Raw genomic sequence first — 18,938 nt, forward strand, 5'->3', positions numbered from 1 at the left:
TACTTAAGGAGAAGCTAGTGGTTGCCTTTATTGTCAATTTTGTGAAAAATTCTTACTCTGCAAAGTTGTATATTATCTCATAAGCAGTATTCTAATAGAAACAGCACAAATTTGACAAATCACCAAAAGGTGCATACAGAATGCGAGTTACTCACCTCTCTAATATTATGTTTGTCTTGCTCCAGCAGGCCCTGACCCATTGCCACAGCCTGAGTGTACGTCTCCTCGCGAGCCACAATCTCAGCCAACAGCTGCTCGTGCTGAAACAATTGCAGATCACAGGTGGCAACATCTCGAATGGATTCCTCTGCCTTCATCCCACTCAACACCTGCGAGCACCACAGGGAGTAGTCCTGTGCCTGGAAAATAGGACAATATGCAAAATCGAGGTTACCTAACATCTCACCTAACCAACCTAACATCATTTTAAAAGGTCTAATAATTAACATCAATCCGATAAACTGTATATTCTTTATCAGACACTGTTTTAGCTTGAATGGCTGCAGCTCTGAGTATTGTAAGTATATGTGTACCGTGTTAAGGAACATGTAGCGGTCTTTAGTTGACCGCAGCTCCTCCTCTCTTTGCTCCATGTGCCGACGGAGCCCGTCCCAGCTCTCCACCACCTCCTGCTGCTGCTCCTGCAACCCCACCCGCAGCTCAGGAGAGCACATGTCTAGAATGTCATCAATTCCATCCAACTGCTCCTGCAGCTGTAAATAAACGTTAGTAAGAGACCAGGCTCCTTTACGATAAAGCTGACAAAAAATAGACTGTACTATATACTGTACTATAAGCACTGTATTACAGTAATAGAAAAACTGTGTGTTTTTTGCTGAAACAGTGCTGTTTAATGGCATAAATGTCAATTTTAAAATACACATTTATGTGATTTTTTTGCTTTTATTTATTCATTAATAATCCTTTAATAGGATTTTTTGAAAATTATCGGTGTCAGGTAGGCTAGTCTAAAATGCAATGCATTTAATTGTCATAACGTAAAATAGCGCAAAACCTTTTACTGAATCTCCCTTAACCATGATTTTACATTATTTAAAGTATTGCAATCATGTTTTTAACATTTGTATTAGCCTTGCTTTACTACAGATATCGTCGTTAACATATAGTATGGCTACTGTGGTAAAACCCTGGTTAATATTCGTAAGGGATTTCACAGGGCACTGAGGGCATGATTTTTTTTAATAATAAAAACACTGTGATAAAATCCACAATAGATCAAAGAGGCTATTTATTCCAGTTCACCGTTAGTAAATCAAATGTCAAAAAAATCTTGTGTGATCTCAATTACCATCCCACAGATTTTAACTACAGTTAAACAAAATGTAAGATGCGATATAAGGAACGCTTTCAGTACCTGTAGTTCTATTCCAGCCAGCTCATGTACAAGAGCTTCATGTTTGCGTAGCTGCGACAGCACCCCCTTCAGGTCTTTGGCTATATCATCAGGAATGCTCTTATACCTCTCCTGTCAGATAGGTGGCATGTGAGCACCACAGTTATGCTTATAATATTTTGACAGCACGACCACAATACCTTTATTTGCATCAATGCATCGTTGAGATCTTTGCAGAATTTGTGACATTCCTCAGATTTTCTGAGCTTCTCTTTACGCTCTTTGGCTAAATGCTCCAGCTCTTCCCATGATTCTCTGTCATAAAGTAGAAATGTAATCTATACACAATAAAGTAATTGTATACTTAAACAACTTAAACTGTTATTATAAACACAAATCTGACATGTCATAAAATCCTTTAAATTACTGTTAGTATTCACTATTTGCCCAATCGCATGCAGCTACCTGAGTAGATTCTGTTTTTCTCGAATGAAGCGGCTCTCAGGGTGATTACTTTTGATGAGTCTGTCAGCCAACTCTTCACAGGTGTGCATCCTCTCCAGACCCACCTCCAGCTGCTTCAGGAACACCTCAAATCTCGCACGCAGTTGCTGTTATAAAATGAGAGGTGCTTAGGACCAGTCCCCACATAGCATGATGCTTTAATATTCCAATTTTAAATATAAAGAATTTGTCCAAAAGTATTTGAAAATAAAAATGAAAAATTACTAAAGCAGCTTTGTTATTTCAATAAAGTTGTGGTTCTCAAACTGGGGGCCGGGGACCATGGCTCCCTGCAGGGCCCCAAGGTGGGTCCAGGGGGATACAGTTTTTGTGGAATTTTATGAAATATAGAAATTTATCATAAATGTTGTGCAATCAAACATCATGATTATGAGACCACCGACCAAATTAACTGATGTTCCAGCATTTTATAATTCAATATATCTTTGTTTTAATTACAATTCTAAGTATAATTGTAGTAGAGTAGGCGGGGCGAGACCGTGGTTCGAGTCCGGTGAGTAATTGTGCGCACAGCTGGCGCTAATTCACAATTACTCACCGGACTCGAACCACGGTCTCGCCCCGCCTACTCTACTACATAAATATCTTACAGTAAGTTTCTATATAGGGGGCCACAAAGAAAAGCAACCCACACAAAAGGGGTCTAACAACAAAAAAGTTTAAAAACCGAATAAAGTACACTGGATAAAGAAATAAATAGGTAAAGGAGATATCTTTGGAGATGTGGTCTGCCACCAGTCTCACCAAAACGCTTTCGTAATCACTCCCCAAGTCATTTGAGGAGGCAGTCAGTGTCTGCTGAGCAATCCAATCCTCCAATTCTGTAGACTCGCGCTTAAACTCATGCAGGTGTAGGCTCTCTCGCAGCTTCCGCTCTCTGTTGTAAAGAGCAGGCATTTGTAAGACAAACTTAGATGTGCTGGAGGGGTGACACTCGTTTATAGGTTATATACTGTTTTTTATACCTGACGGCGACTGATTGTTGAACCTCGGATAACTTAAATTTGATGTGGTTGTAGGGTCTATTCAACTCCTCTAAAGCCCATACCCGTACAGCCTGCTTTACGTTGGACTTGATGTCTTCTACCTGGGCTGCAATTACTTCAATCTGCCTCTCCACTGCCTGCAGGAACACAACAGTACCAAACATGTATTGAATAGTTAAACTACAATATTAGTACAGGCTAAAGATTACTCACCTGGTGCTGTTTTATCAGACTTTGAGTGGCTAATTCAGTTTTGCCATAATCCGTGCTGACCAAAGCTAAAGTTTCTGACAGAAGGGTCTCCAACTCAGTGCAGTCGAGCAAAATCTGACCACAAAAGTAAAAACCTTAAAATGCGTGGCTTGCATAATAAAAAAATGTGAATACTGTCTGCAACACTATTACCTGCTCCCGTGTAACTGCCTTGTTAAGTTCTCCTGACCGTTTCTCACATAACTCCTCTAGCTCCTCCCACTCCGTCTTCAGTTGATCGCACCTCTGCTTCACCTCCTGACCATTCCACTGATTGGAGTGGGCCATGGCTCGTCCTCTGTCCAGAATACGTTGCAGATACTGGCTATGGGTATTTACTTCTGCCTGCAGGTCCTGGAAAGGGGTTTGAAGAGTACAGACCCTTGCTTGAAATTATAAAAATGCCAACGTGCCATCTTGTTTTTCTTTTGCATCCCAGCTCATATGCATCATACCTTGTGTTTTTGAAGCAGGCTAACTGCCCCAGCTAGAGATCTTTCATAGTTTCGAGTATCAGCGACAGGGTGATGTTCTGATATCCAGTTAAGCTCTAAATCCACATCGTGATAAAAGCTATACAGAGCCACATCTGCTTCCAATTGGCTCCTGCGATGGTCTAGAGGTTTTTGTAGAGACTTGAATCTGGCAAACAGAACAGAAGTAAAGGCTTCTTTAAACATCCAAAGGAGGAGTATGATTAGATTAGATTATTGGTTGTGTGGTTTTTGTATGAAAACAGTTTGGAAATCTACAAAATAATATTTGTGGAAAAATGGTATTAGTGCTAACAGTTTTAGGTAAGTGTCAGTCTCTCTGAGAATGCGCTGAGAATCGAAATGGTTGGTGGCCAGATGTTTGGCACGAGTCACAATGGAGTTGATTTTTTCAGCGAGCTCTTGCGCTTCCTCTTCCAACTGCTTGTGTTCCTTCAGAAGCTGTCGGCTTGAGCGAAGGTCATGACCTCTGATAGCATTCTGCAACATTCTTTCAATTGTCTCAATCTTTAATTTTGCATCCTGAAATGGGCAGTAACATGGGAATATGCAAATATGAATGTGTGACCAATAGATAATTATATACTGTACGTAAATATAGAATATAAAGTGTCTGGGCTTTATCAAAACACAAATAGAAATTCTGTGTAAATGGTTTGAAACTAATTCTTAGAAAAGTATATGTAATAAAATTGATTTATTTTGAAGAGTGGATAAATTGACAGTTTGTCCTGAAATCGTTCTTTTTTATGTTTCATAAACTCCATCATGTGCTGGCCTGCAATAGTCAGCAGCAGAACAAGTACCTGAAGCAGCTCCATGAGTTGCTCCTGCTGGCCAGCCTGTCGTAGCTTGTCCCCTCTTTCTGCCATCTTCCTCTGAAGTTCAGTCCATCTTTTGCCAATGTCTCGTGTCTTTTTCTGAATGTTTTGGCCGTTGTAGCGATCCTCTTTTAACATTTCCTCTCCAGTCTAACAGTGTGAAATCCAAAAAAGTCAAAATGTACTTTGGGGTATTTTCAAATCGGTGTTGGCGCAAAAACGGACAAACCCAACCACTGGGTGAAATGAACCCAGAATACAAAGAATGAGGTAAAACAACCTAGAATACAATGGTTAATTTTCAACCCAATGTTTGGGTTTGTCCCTTTTTAACCCAACATGGCAAGCAATACATGTGATGTGCTACTGTACCTCAATTAGTTTGTCTATGTGGACTTGATTGGCCTGCATCTCTTTTTCTGCTGCTTCGTGTTTTTTGAGCTTGCGAAGGATGTTGGTTGGATCTCTGTATGATTCATCCTCAGCAATCTCAAACTTCTCTTCCATCCACAGCATCATCTCATCTACATCTCGCAAATATTCCTTTGAAAGGTATAATAGAATAATGGTCTGTTTAATTTTCCTCATTTTCTTCTGATAAGAACTTCCATCAGCATTTAATCTGACACTAGACAAAAATATAGCTACTGAATAAATTCATCAGTCAAGTACCAAACATAAAAAACAACCGTACCTGATACTTTTTGGAGGCAAGTAAGTCAAGCCGTCTTAATTTACAACTTTCTTTCAGCCTCCTGAATCGATCTTGAATGACCCTCAATCGCTGCTGAATCCTGGAAGAGGTATATGAAAATTTAACTAAACAAGATTACAGCACAAAATAAAAGGCTACAGTATTATATATTAGCTATACTAACTCTTTGGAGGCAAAGTTATCCTTGTTAATGAGCTCTTGACCCTTGTCTTGAAAGAGGCCAATGGATCGCTCCAGAGCTCCAAGCAGAGCCTCAAGCTCTTCTTGTCGACTCAGCAAACTGTGAACACTGTCCACAGAGTCCTGTGTAGAAACCTTTTTAACTCACAATGTGGTTAAAGGAATTACATGCAACAGAGTAATTTTTTTTATTTACCCCCAAGTCTCTGACTTTCAGCCTGGCTTCATGACCAGAAATTTTGGCCTCTATGCGATCTGCTTCCCTATTCAGCTTTTGGAACTCCAATTCTTGCACAAGCCTCCAGTTGCGACTAGACCACAGTTTGTCCAGTTGGCGCCACTCAAGATCCAACTTTGTGAGGGTCTGCTGAACATCTTTAGCTCCTTTTTCTCCAGATGCCACCTTCAGAGACTTACCCAGCTTCTCCATATCTTTCAATCTGAAACGGTATAAGTATCAATTATAGGAACTGATCACAATTTTTAATCTCAAGGTCAAGACCAGACACTAGGAAACTAACTTTTCTCTCTGCAATTCAATCTCCAATTTCAGATCCTGGTTGTCTTTCAGCAAGGCTTGAGCAGATGCCACATCAGACCCGCTCTCCTCTTCCAGAAGGTGCTCCTGTATCCCCTCGGCCCACAGCAACAGGTCTTTGGTCTCTTTCTGAAAGAGCTGCAGGCGTCCTGCTTCCTCCAGCATCTTTTGTCTCTGAATGGCTTTGGCCTTCAACTGCGCGAGCAGTTGTTCAAGAGCATGCACCTCTTTCATGATAGCGGTACTCTCTTCAGGACTGCAATCCTTTTTCCTGTGAGATAGTCAATCAATGGATTGTAGACTAAGCACATTGTTTTACATCTTCCTCCAGATGTTCTCTTTAACTTCTTTATTGAAACTTACAATCACTGATAGAAGGTGTGTCAGGGCTGGAATTAAGTAGTCCTAACTGCTTATGAATTTAGATCATCATAGAAAATTGGGCCACATATTTGCAGCAAACTTACATTTTGGCCACACTTTTAAGGTACTGTATTTTCCTTTCCAGGGCTTCTATGTCCCTCCCAGCTTGTGCTTGCCTCTGTTCTTCAACCTGCAGGGCGGATGATGAGCTGCCCACATCGGGTGTGTCCAGTTGGGCTAGCCTGTCTTGGAGCTGAGCTTGGACTTCATGGCAGGTCTGTAGAAAGGACTTCACATCAGCTGAGCTAAGCAGCTCATGAGCTATTTTATCCTTCAGTTTCTGAATGTGTTCCCATCTGATGATGCAAAGCAAAACCTTTGACCTCAATATTCGTTGGTTTATGAAGTTATTTTTTTATGGGGAATAGAGATAGTCACTACACTTATGTGGGTCTTACCTGCATGTAATGCTCCCAAGTCTGATCTGAATCTCTTTCTTCTGGCCATGCTGTTTTTTCACAAGCTCCTCTCCAAGTTTGGTGATGTCAGCAAGCTGCTTTGTACCACTGGCTAGCTCAGTAAGAAAGTTCTATGGACATAATTGAAATAGACAAACTGAAATCTTTCAATTGAACACTGCATGTTTACTCCGCTTGTCTCTTTTATATAAGCCTGTATTTTATAAAGGATTCATTGTGCTGACTTCTGATATGTTTTCAGAAATGAGAGCTGACCTCATATTTGGCTTGTGCAACTTCCATGTTATTGGCATTAGAGCTGAAGGTGTTGAGTATATTCTCCTTGTCCCCCATCCAGGACTCAAACTCCTCACAGGCATTGTAGAATCTATGTAGTCGTGCAGTCTCATCCAGGATCTTATTTTTTGACTTGTGGGAAAAAAATTATTCTTTAATATTTAGCGTAACACGAAGAACAAAATACTTCCTAAATCTCCTCCAGAATAATACTTGGTAAATGTTTGAATGTTCACCAGTGCAAGACGATAAAGACTGTTGTAGTCTCGTTCCAGACCAGTCTGTGTGCTTTCTATTGTGTCTTTTTGGAAGTGTGGGTCAGGCAGTGATGAAGTAGAGATTTCAGCAGTGCCACGGCGCATGGAACGAGTACGGCGAGGACGACTCACTTTCCTTTTCGGGCTCTCTGAAGCTCCATTTGTAATTTCAGGTGATGCTTCCTGAGTTTAGTGGCATCAAAACACAACCAACAGTTTTTATTTAATACAATATGGAGATTAAAGATTTACGTTTTTTCTCATGACTTACAGAAGATGGCAGCACTCTGGCATAAGTGGAGGACACCAGTTGTTCATTTCCTTTACTGTCTCGGAGAAGCATCTTATCATTTTTTTCACTGCTGACAATCGTCACCATTTCTCCCCGATCCCAGGTTAATTTTTCCCCTAGAACACATTTAGAATAATAAGCTTAGCAAAACCGATTCATGATTTACACCAGGTAGGCATCACATTTTACCATTAAATGAATGTCCATATACCTTTGTATTTAAAACTTATCATTGCTTGTGGTAGAGGTTTGGTGAGGACTTTGCTCTCTTTGTTGACCCTTTTCTCCCTCTCATCTTCACCATCAGATGAATCACTGTATTGTACCATTTTACTTTGCAGGGGTTTAGCCTAAATTATAAACAAAAATTAAAGGAGCACTGAAGCTATTCTACAGATGATTCAGACAGACTGTAAGCTTTGATTAAGTTGTTAAAAGAAGTCTTTACAGTTTTTGTTGTGCATAATGGTTTTTTTTGTAGTGACTCACAGTAAGAGAAGCGAGTTGAGCAGCACTCTTGGCCTGCTCTCCCAGTCGTTTTACTTCTGAAACATAAGCTTCCATTTCCTTCTCCATTCTTTGGTGACGCTGGAGCAGAGAAGTAGTGCTGGCCTCATCCTTTCCATAGTCCTCATCAGTGAGAAGTGGCTTGCGGTCAGCAAGCCATGAATTTGCTTCAGAAACATCGGCAAAATACTGAGAACAAGAAGGTATGCCAGTTAAAACACATTTTTTACAAATTTCTGCTGAATCTACAGAAAGCTTAGCCAAGTGGTAGTGTACCTGCTTGATGACATTGGCTGCATGTAGCCTGTTCTTTCGGATGATAACCTGGTCTTTAAGTTGCTGCCATTGTTTCTGAAGAGTTCGAATCCACTTTTGGATGTCTCTCTCATTGGGGTGTCTCAGCCGGCACAGCTCTTGGCCTTTCGAGAGAACCCCAGAACACAGAGATTCCTGTGATTGTATCTCGGCCTCCAAAGCCTGCAACACACAGTTATTTTATCAAGATAAAGCATTGCTATGACTGCTATACACTATCACTGCAAAGCACCCATATCATTTTTATTTATGTCAGCTCTGTTAATTTTTAGATGTCAGGAAATACATCTACCAGAAGGATGGCATCCTTCAGAATTTTGTACACAAGGTTTGCTAAGTCCAAATAATTATTTTGATCTTGTTTATAGTTATACCTTTTGTTTCTGGATGGACTGTTGAATTTGACTGAGGTCTCTGCCCAGTGATGCTGCCTGCAGGAGAACCCATTTTTCATAGATCCACGCTTCCACTTCTTCACAGTCATTGAAAAACTCAAAGAGCTTCAGATGCCCCTCCAGGGCTTTCCTCCTTTTATGATAAAAAGCAAGCAATGTTTTCATTCTATTTGTATACAGTGGTTTATTTTAACCTCTCCAAAGCGAGTATTAAAATTGCAATGTATAACCAAACTGGCTAATTTTTTATAGATCACAAAACAAAGACCGTTATATACAAGAAAGATTTTGCATATAGATGCAACTATTAGGCTTTGCTACAGTGTTGGCTGTATATGGGCCCCTGGACAACAAAACCAGTCATAGTTTTTTTTTAGATTTATACATTATCTGAATGCTAAATAAATAAGCTTTCCATTAATGTTTGTTAGGATTGGACAATATTTGTACAAGATACAGCTATTTGAAAATCTTGAATCTGAGGGTGCAAAAAATTGTAAAAAAATAAGACAATTAAAAATGTAAAGCAGTCCATTAGAGGCGCTGTAACATTCCGTTGCTAAGAAGAAACAGGTTTGTTTTAACACTCTCTATTGGCTTACCACTGTAATGACGTTGTGGACAGTATATGAAACCGAAAGTGAAAATTCTAAGCTTTAAATAGATACCGTACTTTTGAGGGTAATTTCCAAAGAGAGGGCAGCAGCGAGCGATGTTTGTAGGCATATTTCCGGCCATTTTTGTTTATTTTCTTCAAAAATAAAGTTTTTATATATTAACCGTAGGAAATATACAAAATATCTTCACGGAACATGATCTTTACTTAATATTCTTTGGATTTTTGGCATAAAATAAATTGATAATTTAGACCCAAACAATGTATTGTTGGCTATCCCCTCGCTACTTAAGACCAGGGTCCAGGGTCACATATAGGTAGTCAATGTAGCCTAGCCAATTCATGACAAATGAATTTAATGTATTGCTTTTTAACTAGTGTTCAAACAACAGCCATTTTTGGTCTTTTATTGGAACTTTTTGAGACATATTCTATTGTAAACAAGTGTTCACCTGTTCTTGCTGAGAGCCAGTAGAGAGTTATACTGGGTATTGAGTTTATTAACTTCTTTCTGGACCTTCGTGGCATCTTTGTGTTTACCCTTTGAGGCACTGTTGCTGATACCATTCAGGGCTTCCCCAAGTGAGATGATCTGAGTGTCAAGCAGGTCCTGCTTTTGCAGTAGAGCAATCACCTCCGGCAGCTGTTTTCCTATATCAGACGAATCTGCTTGGGCCTAAGAGTATGAATTGTGAGAACACAGCATGTTATAACATATGATAATTAATAGCCTATACATTAGCTACTTTACCAGTCATCAAATGTATACGTTTAGCTATAATGGATAGGCTAGTTTGTTTTTGTTTTTGAATTTTTTTTTTTGCTGCGTATTGCGTTTTTTCTCTTTTTTGTCTTAAGGAAAACTAGGACCATGTGGTGTAAGAATTATTTGATAAAATATGCCTTTCTATAAATTTTGCCTTGTTCACCTGTAGTTCTTTGAGGTCCAGAGATATGAGCTGAATGTCTCTGAGGACCGCAAGTGCATTCATAACATCTCCAACGTGCTCTTTCTGCTGCTGCAGCTGCTGAAGCAAAGCTTTCCACTGCTTCATGATTTCTGCCTGCCTGTCACGCGCAAGATAGAAAATAGAGACCATTACTTCATATTTACTCAACCTTAAACTAAATGCTTACTTTCCAAAAATGTTAAGTTTGTTGCAACACCCACATTCAAGGACTAAAACTAAAAACATCCAGTTTAAGCTAATTATAAACCACTTTAGTTCAAAAATAAGCATTCTTTTTTATAAATTAAGCACTATTAAAGACAAAATTATTTTAAAGAGAAGATGATGTTATTTTATAGTGCCTGCCATAGTGTAGATTAGTGGTAAATAGGATTCTAATGTAATTCGTTTTCAAAAACTGCAACCCCCCGACCCCTCACCTGCGAGTCACTTGGGCTTTACTGTGATAGTTCTCCTTCTCAATAACAGCAGCCATGTCACTTAAAGCACTGAAACGCGGCTCGCGAGCCAACACGTCGGCTCCCAGGGCCTCCAGTTTGCGCGCCTGCTCTCTCTGCCTCCTCCAGACTCTGCAAACCTCCCAGATCTTGCTGCCGGATGAGTTGCAGAGTGTCCTCTAGATAGCTCTCCCTTAGCGTAGCCTTACGGCCAAACTTCTGGGCCAGCTGTTCCAGATGCTCCAGCCGCATTAGCTCGCTCTGCAAGTCCCGCTCTCGCTGATGTTCCGCCCGCTCCAGCAAGGTCCAGTTCCTTTCAATGTCCCCCACAGTCTTGCCGTCCGTAGGAACGTAATCCCATTGGTTGTTCGCCCTCAGCTTGGTTCTCAAGTTGAAGAGGTGGGCCTCAATGGCTCCACGTTGCTGGTACCTTGGGGGCTTCTCAACAGTTCGATAAGTCTTGAAGGCGGCCACCAGACGTTGCATGTCACGCAGGGAGTTGGGAAAAGAGCGGTCGTTGAGCTCCACCACCTTGGTCTTGATCCAGCGTAGTAAGTCAGACACCATGCTCTCATACTGGACCTTCATATCGTCCAGGTCTTTCAGAAGATCAACAATCTGTGAGTAGAAGAGTGAGTTTTTTGGATATGCGGTGTTGAGGGTCATCAAAGAGATTAATTGTCTTACTGCAAATAAATGAAATATTTATACTAAAGGAGATTCATAGGGTTAGGGTTAGATTCCATCCAAAAACATGTTAGTTCAGCATCATACGAAAAAGACAGCTGTTTGATGTCATGCTTTAGAAAAAAAACATTAAAAAAATATACATTGTCCTTAACTAGACAACTTAACCCATCAAACGGTATATATTATCCTTTCATCATTTGTTAAGGAATATTTGGTTTTGTTCAATAGCTACAATGACATACAGTATATCTACTCAATACACACCTTCCGCACTGCAGAAACATTCCTTTGTACCTCAATAATTGTGTGTCTCATGTTCTGCCAGCGCAGCCACTGACTGCTGAAATTACCACTGAAGAACATTTTCATCTAGCTGCCCCGCTGCGTCACAGCTGAGATCTGAAAGTCCTAACAAAACCGAGTCCCTGCATCTCGCAGCCCGGCTTGGCTCATGTCCGCTCAGTTCATACGCTGTTCCCAATGAGATCTGTCTGTCATTGTTTAATACACATTTGTGACAGCTAACGCTGCTCCACAGCTGTGACCCAGTCCACACATACGGGCAGTTCTATTCACACGTGAGGACTCGTGCAGCGAGTGCCATTCTGCACAGACAGAACACACTTCTCACCCTTGTTTCCCTCCATGCGTTTCTTGCCGGCATGATAATGGCATCCCCTGACCTCTGAGCTCGTGCTAGATCAACTCCTGTCTGAGGACATCTTCAACTATGCTTTTAACATTCTTCAAAAGCTATTTCTTTACTGTTCAGCCTGAACTACACAGAGTTTACACTGATCTGATTATGGCCAGGGCTCCTCCTTTTGACCAATGTCAAATCCACTAATCTGCACAAGTCAACACCCAGATTAGTGTTCTCATTCAACAACATAGCCGATGTAGTTCAAACTTTCACAAACAGGGGGTGCCAATGCTTCACGTGACCAAAAGGTGAGTTATGTGGGTGTGTAAACACCGTGACATCCAGTGCAAGACAAGGTAAGATGCAAAACTTTGATGTGTGGAGTTTAGAATTTTGACAGAGTATTGGCAATAGTTATTATGCTGTCCTTCCCATTTAACAGTACATCATTACATAAGCTGTGTTTGTGAACCGACCTTGGCTATCCTCTTCTGGATGGTTTGGCCCTGCTTCATTTTGGAGAAGTAGTGGTAGTACAGAGAGACATAAGTCATGATGGACTTCTCATCAGGATGGGGCACCATGATGTCCTCCACATCCAAGAGCTGCATTATACCAAATTCATTCTCTGCCAGGCTGAAAGCATGCGTCAGATTTCTCTTCGCATCGTCCTGGTGTAGTCGGTTGTAGTCGAACAGATCAGGCCTGGAATAACATAATCATAACATATTTATGATAAAAGACTAAAGCAGTGTCAAAGGAACAATAAAGGGATAATACATCATTTACAAGATGCTCATGTCATGTCTGCATGACTTTCTTTTTTTTGCAGAACACAAATGAAGATATTTTGAAGAATGTTGGTAACCAAACAAAGTTGTCCCCCATTGGTTTCGATTGTATGAAAAGACATTTCTCAAAATAGTATCCTTTGTGTTCCACAGAAGAAAGAGTCAGAAAGATTTTGAAAGACATGAGGGTGAATAAGTGATGGCAGAATGTTTGGTTGAAAGTTCCCTTTAAATTTTGACTGTAACCCATTGCTGTTTATCAAAAATGAAAATAAATTCATAAAAGAGAATTACCGGTGAGCATGAATTAGTGCATTAAAGGCCAGTCCATCTCTCCAGCTGCTGGAGAAGTCTTGCACATTTACATTGGCGTAACCGGCAGTCTTACGCTGACACCAGATCAGTAAAGCTTCTTTGGCTGAGCGCCGAGCACCACTGACAGCTCCGTCCACCTGAAACCAAAGCAGAATGTTAGCACAAAGTGGAAAATACATGTCTTGGTTTTCTGTCGTAATGATACTTTTACTTTTTAATAGGGATGCACCGATCCTACTTTTTCCTTTCCGATCTGATTCCGATACCTGAATTCTGTGTATCGGCCGATACCGATTCTGATCCGATACTAGCACTGTTTTTCATGATCAAAGTAGACTTGCATATTTTAACTTTTATTGCCAGAGGTGGATAGTTAAGAATGTTTACTTTCAAGTACATTTTAAAATATATGTACTTTATCAGAGAACTTTGGACAAAAAAATACTTTCCTACAGTATGAAGCACAGCATATTTACTCCACTACAGTCCATACATTTTTTTATTTTTTTTTACCTTAAATCCATGAGTACATTAAAATCTACCATTTTCCTTCACTTAAGTATTTTTACTTAAAAGTATGATTTTTTTTAAATGTTATTTAGTGCTTTATTTAACTTAAAAATACATACAAAACAAAATGTGGTCTCATCAAGCACAGATACTTACAAAATGTTTAACAAATAAATTTCTGTTTATTGCACAAAGCTACCACAATATAAAAGTCTCCAAACTCACTCATGCACATCCTGGACACAAAATGATGCGCTTAATACATTCGCTTCTACGTTATTTAAAGTCATGCGCATTGGACGCAGAATGATGCGCTTAATGCACCCGCTTCACTCACGCACATGCCGGATAGTGATGATCGTGTATTCGCGGGGATCTTTGCTTCCCAAGTTCAAAACAGTTATAACACAAAGAGAAGAGATATGTTATGTGTTTAAATCATAGTACATTGCATCCATCCTAAAGTAAAAAAAAAAGAGTTATAGTGTATGAATGACGCATAACATAGACCGGTTCCGGTGCTTGAATCTAATAACTTTACACTCAGCGAGTACAGTCTCCGGCAAAATGCATTTTAAACAAAACCACAGTCTACTATCTAGTGATTAGGAAGAATATTAAAAACTTTGGAAAGAGTAACGTCCTGACTGTTCCCGGACACACGCATGCTGGATTGAGATTGACAGACGACCGCACCAGCGGAGGTCAGAGTTTTTTATTTATGCTATATTGGTTTATTCCTCGCATAAAGCTATCAAAATACATGACAACGAATACAGTGCATGACACAGTTTATGGTAATTTCCTGATGGATAGTCCTTTATGAAGCTTTAGAGTAACTTCCACGGGTATCGCAACGGATCGGACTGAAGAGAACCCGTCAGTCCGATACCCGATCCAGCAAAAAACATCCGGATCGGCCCCAATTCCGATCCAGAGTATCGGATCGGTGCATCCCTACTTTTTAATAAAGCTCAATTGCAAATTTAGGGCCAGATTTACTAAACAGGGCAACATAGAGAGCGCGATTTCATGAAAGCGCAGATGGGAGTGGAAATTTCAGCGGGTGATTTACTTACAAGGCACATTAAAAAAATACAGGCGCAATATCTCATTCCCATAATGACCGACGCAATCTCCCTTGGTAAATCACGTTGCGTGATTCATTAAAATACTCACATTAAATTTGCATTCGAAGAGAAAATGTACAAATGCATATGCAACAAGGTCAGTGGCAAAAACATTTGTGTCTATGCCTTTTTGGCACAAATTTTACATTGACATTTACATTCACGCGTTTGGCAGACGCTTTTATCCAAAGTGACTTACATTGCTTTATCCTATACAATTTTACATAGGTATTTGCAATCCCCTGCGATCGAACCCACAACCGTGTGTTGTTAACGCAATGCTCTTACCACTGAACTATAGGAAAGCCTGTAGCTCATTTTCACTGCGTGTCATTAGTAAATACTCACAGTAGTTTTCAAGCTTAGGTAAATCTGGCCCTAAGGTCTAAAAACTACCTCAATTATGGATCCAATCTGAAATCGAAGAATGATGATCCAAATGAGGCCCAGGATCAGGGTTCTGTCTCCATCCACAACATTTTCTGGACCAATCAAATCCACCCGGACCTAAAGAAGGACAAACAGAGAAAATTACATTTATTCTTAAATGTACTTGTATATCAGGTTTTATATAGGTTTGTACTATTTATTCACAATGTAAAAAGTTCTGAAATGTCAGAAGAATATGATGTTATTGAAACGTTCACTTTTTAAAAAAAGGCATTTAATTTGTTTTGTATTTCTTTACTTCCCCTAGTTTGATTGTTTTAAAAGTACCTTGGTTTTAAGGAAGTTGATAGCGTTGCTGTTGTTTTCCAGACAGTGAACTCGGAGTGTGCGTCGACTGGGGGTGGGCAGTTTAACCTTAGAGATGAGTTCCAAAAGTCGCACAAGATGCACACCAGTTCTCAGCTCAGTATAGACATCAGTCAAGTTGATTTTTTCCTTGAATATAAATGCACATAAAAAAATAATTAGCCTGTTAACTGTCACCCGTTCCGTATATGGGACACCTACGTTTGCATCAATATTGTGCATGTAATTTCTAGTCGAATCATGACAAACTATATATCATTGGAAAGGTTTAAGACTCTAGAATACAAATTTCTTTTTTTTTTTATAATTTATGTAGGGAGAGTGATTGATTTTTTTTACAAAGAGTGTGCTTAGACTTTTTGTAATCCTTTTGTGACCCTTATTTTTTTAATGTTATGGAAAACATAAACCTTTTATTTTTATTTTTTACAATAAACCTAAACACATTTTTGTATACTTTTCACAATCCATCCTGTCCAATGCATTTCTTCAAAATATACATTTTAAGAGTTTGTGCATTAACTGGGACACTTGCCATGTTGCCATGGCCAAATGCCATGCTTAAGCATGACCAGAAAGCTAGTACATTTCTGCATTAGGCCTATATGCACAATACGTTTTAACAAGTTCAGTAAGAATCCATCAGCTGGCTTTAACACAGTTTTGTTTAATTGCAGCTGTATTCCACTATGGAGTGACTCACACTCACTCCTCTCAGTCAAGCCATGCGTTTTACTCTCTGTTTTCACGCAGAAGTACTGCAACCACTCCCTAATCCATGTGTTGTGGGAATCTAATGTCTCCGAGCAGATCTGCATACTGCTTCCAATAGGCTCTGCTTACCCAGGGAATAAACTGAGAGATTTTAGAGCACACCCTGCTCCTCGGGTAGATCCTCAGAGATGTACTGTAGTTCCCATGCACATTTTTCTTTTCAATAACTCCGAACCATTTTGTTTTTCAGCTTTTGTAATCTAGTAAGAGCAAGAATTATGACCTGCTATTGGCACGTTACCATTAACAACATAAAACTGGAGATCAATCATTAATAAATCAGCACAATTTTAATGTTACAATCGTGAACTGTGGTGTGGAGCAAGCATCTACGCTTTTTGTTTAGTCAAAGTGTAGTTATTTGGAAGGATCGGTATGTCTTTATATAATAAACATGTTACGAACAATGTTGTTTGATACAGAACAATACACAGGAGCAAATACGGAAGAGGAAAAGGAAGGGGATACATTTAAAACACATGTCATTCTTTTTAGATATCTGCCGGTGCCCTGCTATTAATATACTTCTTTGCATTAACAAGCCAGGGAGAGTGAAAGTAGAAACACTCATCTGGTTTAACATCTGCCTGTTGTAATGATTAATTTAATGTTGGGTAAGTCTGGTCTCTTAGACTGTTCACATAATGTCGGTGAATATTTTTTTAGAGGATCTGGATGACTGGAGACATTTAACCACTGCTAAACATAGAACTCAAATAGAAATACAGTGGAAATATCAGCCTAAAGTACATTTTATGTGAGGGTGAACAAGGCAGTGCAAGTTTAACATACTATAGGTGATGTGATGTGTAAGTCGGTGCATTTAAGGGTAAATACTGCTCTTTCTTCTCCTGTGCAAAAGGTTTTCACAACTGTGTCTAAAAATTAGCTTGAGAGTTTTCCTTCCTGTATGCCTGGCATCTCAGCTTTCATCCATTCTTTTTTAAACTCGACCCGACCCGAATTCCTTGCAAAGGAAGCTACATTAACTGTCCGTTTGTCATGAGACTACTCAAAGGTTATAGATAGTAATCGTCGATGATAAAAATAATTATGACTCCAACTGGGTTCAAGGGTTCATATCTAGATGTAATCATAGGAATGAACATTTCATATTGTGAAATTAAAGTCACAAGGCTGGTTTCAGGTTCTGTAACTTTATATCACTACATCTCCATTGTTGCATTGTCAACAGATAGACACACACTCATGCACCAAATGTATATGTAGATTAGAATGTTTGTGTTTTTTGTGCTGATATTGAATTCTGCATTGACCAGCTCATACCCCGTTCTTTGAGAAAACACTGTTCATCCATTTGGTGTAGGTCTTCTTCTGCACCAACATTCGCTGTTCCTGAAGCTCCCGGAATCGCCCATCCGACTCCTCTCCATCTCCTTGTCGAGACATCTCGACTTTGCTAGCACTTCATAAAGAAAAAATTATATAAATGATGGAATAATGTCACATTTCTGCACCACAGACGTTATACCACACAAGATGAAGTTAAATATTAATCTGCACACATGATTCATGCGACCTATGATTTTGCATTTCTTAAATGAATATGCTGAAAACATATGAATATAGAATAAAAGATGTCTTAACAGAATGTCTTTGTGAAAGTGCTGAACACGGTTTGAGATAATTCAATTAGAAATCTGTATTATTATCTGGTGATATGGAGGAAGTGAAAGGGCAATTAAGGTAATCTCACCTCTCGTTGTGACGATTTACAGTAAGTACTTAAAGTCTGACTTTACAGACATATTTACTGCATTGTAAAAATACCTGGTATTTCCATATCAGTTATGGTTTGAATCAAGGAAATCTTAACATTGGTCATTAAATAAATATATAAATTAGTATTATATACTTATATATAAATATATAAGTGTTAAACTGTCAAAAATGTTAAGCCCTTAAATGAATACTTTCGAGTAATAGACGTTACCATCTTTTAAGTTTTTGCGCTGTTAAATGTATAGGAGAAAATACACACAGTGTATAATGTTGTTAAAAACTATTTGCCTAAGAATGTGTATTACAATATGCATGGAATGCATATAAATACAATAAAAAAAGATCATCAAGAAGAACATCAGAAAACACAAAATAATAATCTGTATTATTGTAATAGTTAAGCATCTAAAAAACACTTTGTTACTGTGCACATAAAGTGCAAACTTTCGATCACTCACCCTTCACAAGATTTGCCTTTATCTTTTAACACAGGCTCTACTGACTACAGAATTTCATCATTGGATTGGAGAGTAATCCAAAAAAATCCTCTTCGAGACTGATCAGTGTTGAGAAGTGAACTGAACTTTGAAGCTGTTGTGGGTAATGACGTTCTGCTGCTTGAGGGGTAAAGGTCGCGGATTTATTCAATATTTAATGCAGTTCAGCAGAACACACCTCTCAACAGTCTCATCCAGGTTTTGTCATGTCACGGGGATGGAATTTTAATTGATTTATATGCTTATATAAACTGAAATAACCCTCACTTATAAGTGCACATAAAATTCAACTTGTTCTGCTTTTCGTGCCAATATA

General features: G+C 39.2%; 1 protein-coding gene across 1 annotated transcript in view; it reads right to left on the reverse strand.

The window, feature by feature from the left end:
• The window catches only part of sptbn5 (spectrin, beta, non-erythrocytic 5), a 35,369-nt gene extending 16,513 nt beyond the window's left edge, over positions 1 to 18,856 (reverse strand). Inside the window, 36 exon segments of the mRNA XM_056768383.1 lie at positions 156 to 359; positions 534 to 713; positions 1,376 to 1,486; positions 1,555 to 1,669; positions 1,820 to 1,965; positions 2,624 to 2,756; positions 2,845 to 3,002; positions 3,079 to 3,192; positions 3,271 to 3,471; positions 3,573 to 3,759; positions 3,907 to 4,133; positions 4,418 to 4,582; positions 4,805 to 4,975; positions 5,127 to 5,226; positions 5,311 to 5,450; positions 5,524 to 5,767; positions 5,849 to 6,136; positions 6,333 to 6,584; positions 6,687 to 6,817; positions 6,963 to 7,115; positions 7,220 to 7,423; positions 7,512 to 7,648; positions 7,744 to 7,882; positions 8,022 to 8,228; positions 8,316 to 8,516; positions 8,729 to 8,882; positions 9,818 to 10,041; positions 10,295 to 10,433; positions 10,756 to 10,877; positions 10,879 to 11,391; positions 12,583 to 12,811; positions 13,192 to 13,349; positions 15,249 to 15,359; positions 15,570 to 15,737; positions 17,670 to 17,808; positions 18,584 to 18,856. Coding sequence (XP_056624361.1) covers positions 156 to 359; positions 534 to 713; positions 1,376 to 1,486; positions 1,555 to 1,669; positions 1,820 to 1,965; positions 2,624 to 2,756; positions 2,845 to 3,002; positions 3,079 to 3,192; positions 3,271 to 3,471; positions 3,573 to 3,759; positions 3,907 to 4,133; positions 4,418 to 4,582; positions 4,805 to 4,975; positions 5,127 to 5,226; positions 5,311 to 5,450; positions 5,524 to 5,767; positions 5,849 to 6,136; positions 6,333 to 6,584; positions 6,687 to 6,817; positions 6,963 to 7,115; positions 7,220 to 7,423; positions 7,512 to 7,648; positions 7,744 to 7,882; positions 8,022 to 8,228; positions 8,316 to 8,516; positions 8,729 to 8,882; positions 9,818 to 10,041; positions 10,295 to 10,433; positions 10,756 to 10,877; positions 10,879 to 11,391; positions 12,583 to 12,811; positions 13,192 to 13,349; positions 15,249 to 15,359; positions 15,570 to 15,737; positions 17,670 to 17,792 — 6,249 coding nt within the window. The 5' untranslated portion in view covers positions 17,793 to 17,808; positions 18,584 to 18,856.
• Positions 18,857 to 18,938: the final 82 nt, after the last annotated feature.

The sequence above is a fragment of the Triplophysa dalaica genome, chromosome 15, assembly GCF_015846415.1.
Source record: "Triplophysa dalaica isolate WHDGS20190420 chromosome 15, ASM1584641v1, whole genome shotgun sequence".
NCBI lineage: Eukaryota > Metazoa > Chordata > Actinopteri > Cypriniformes > Nemacheilidae > Triplophysa > Triplophysa dalaica.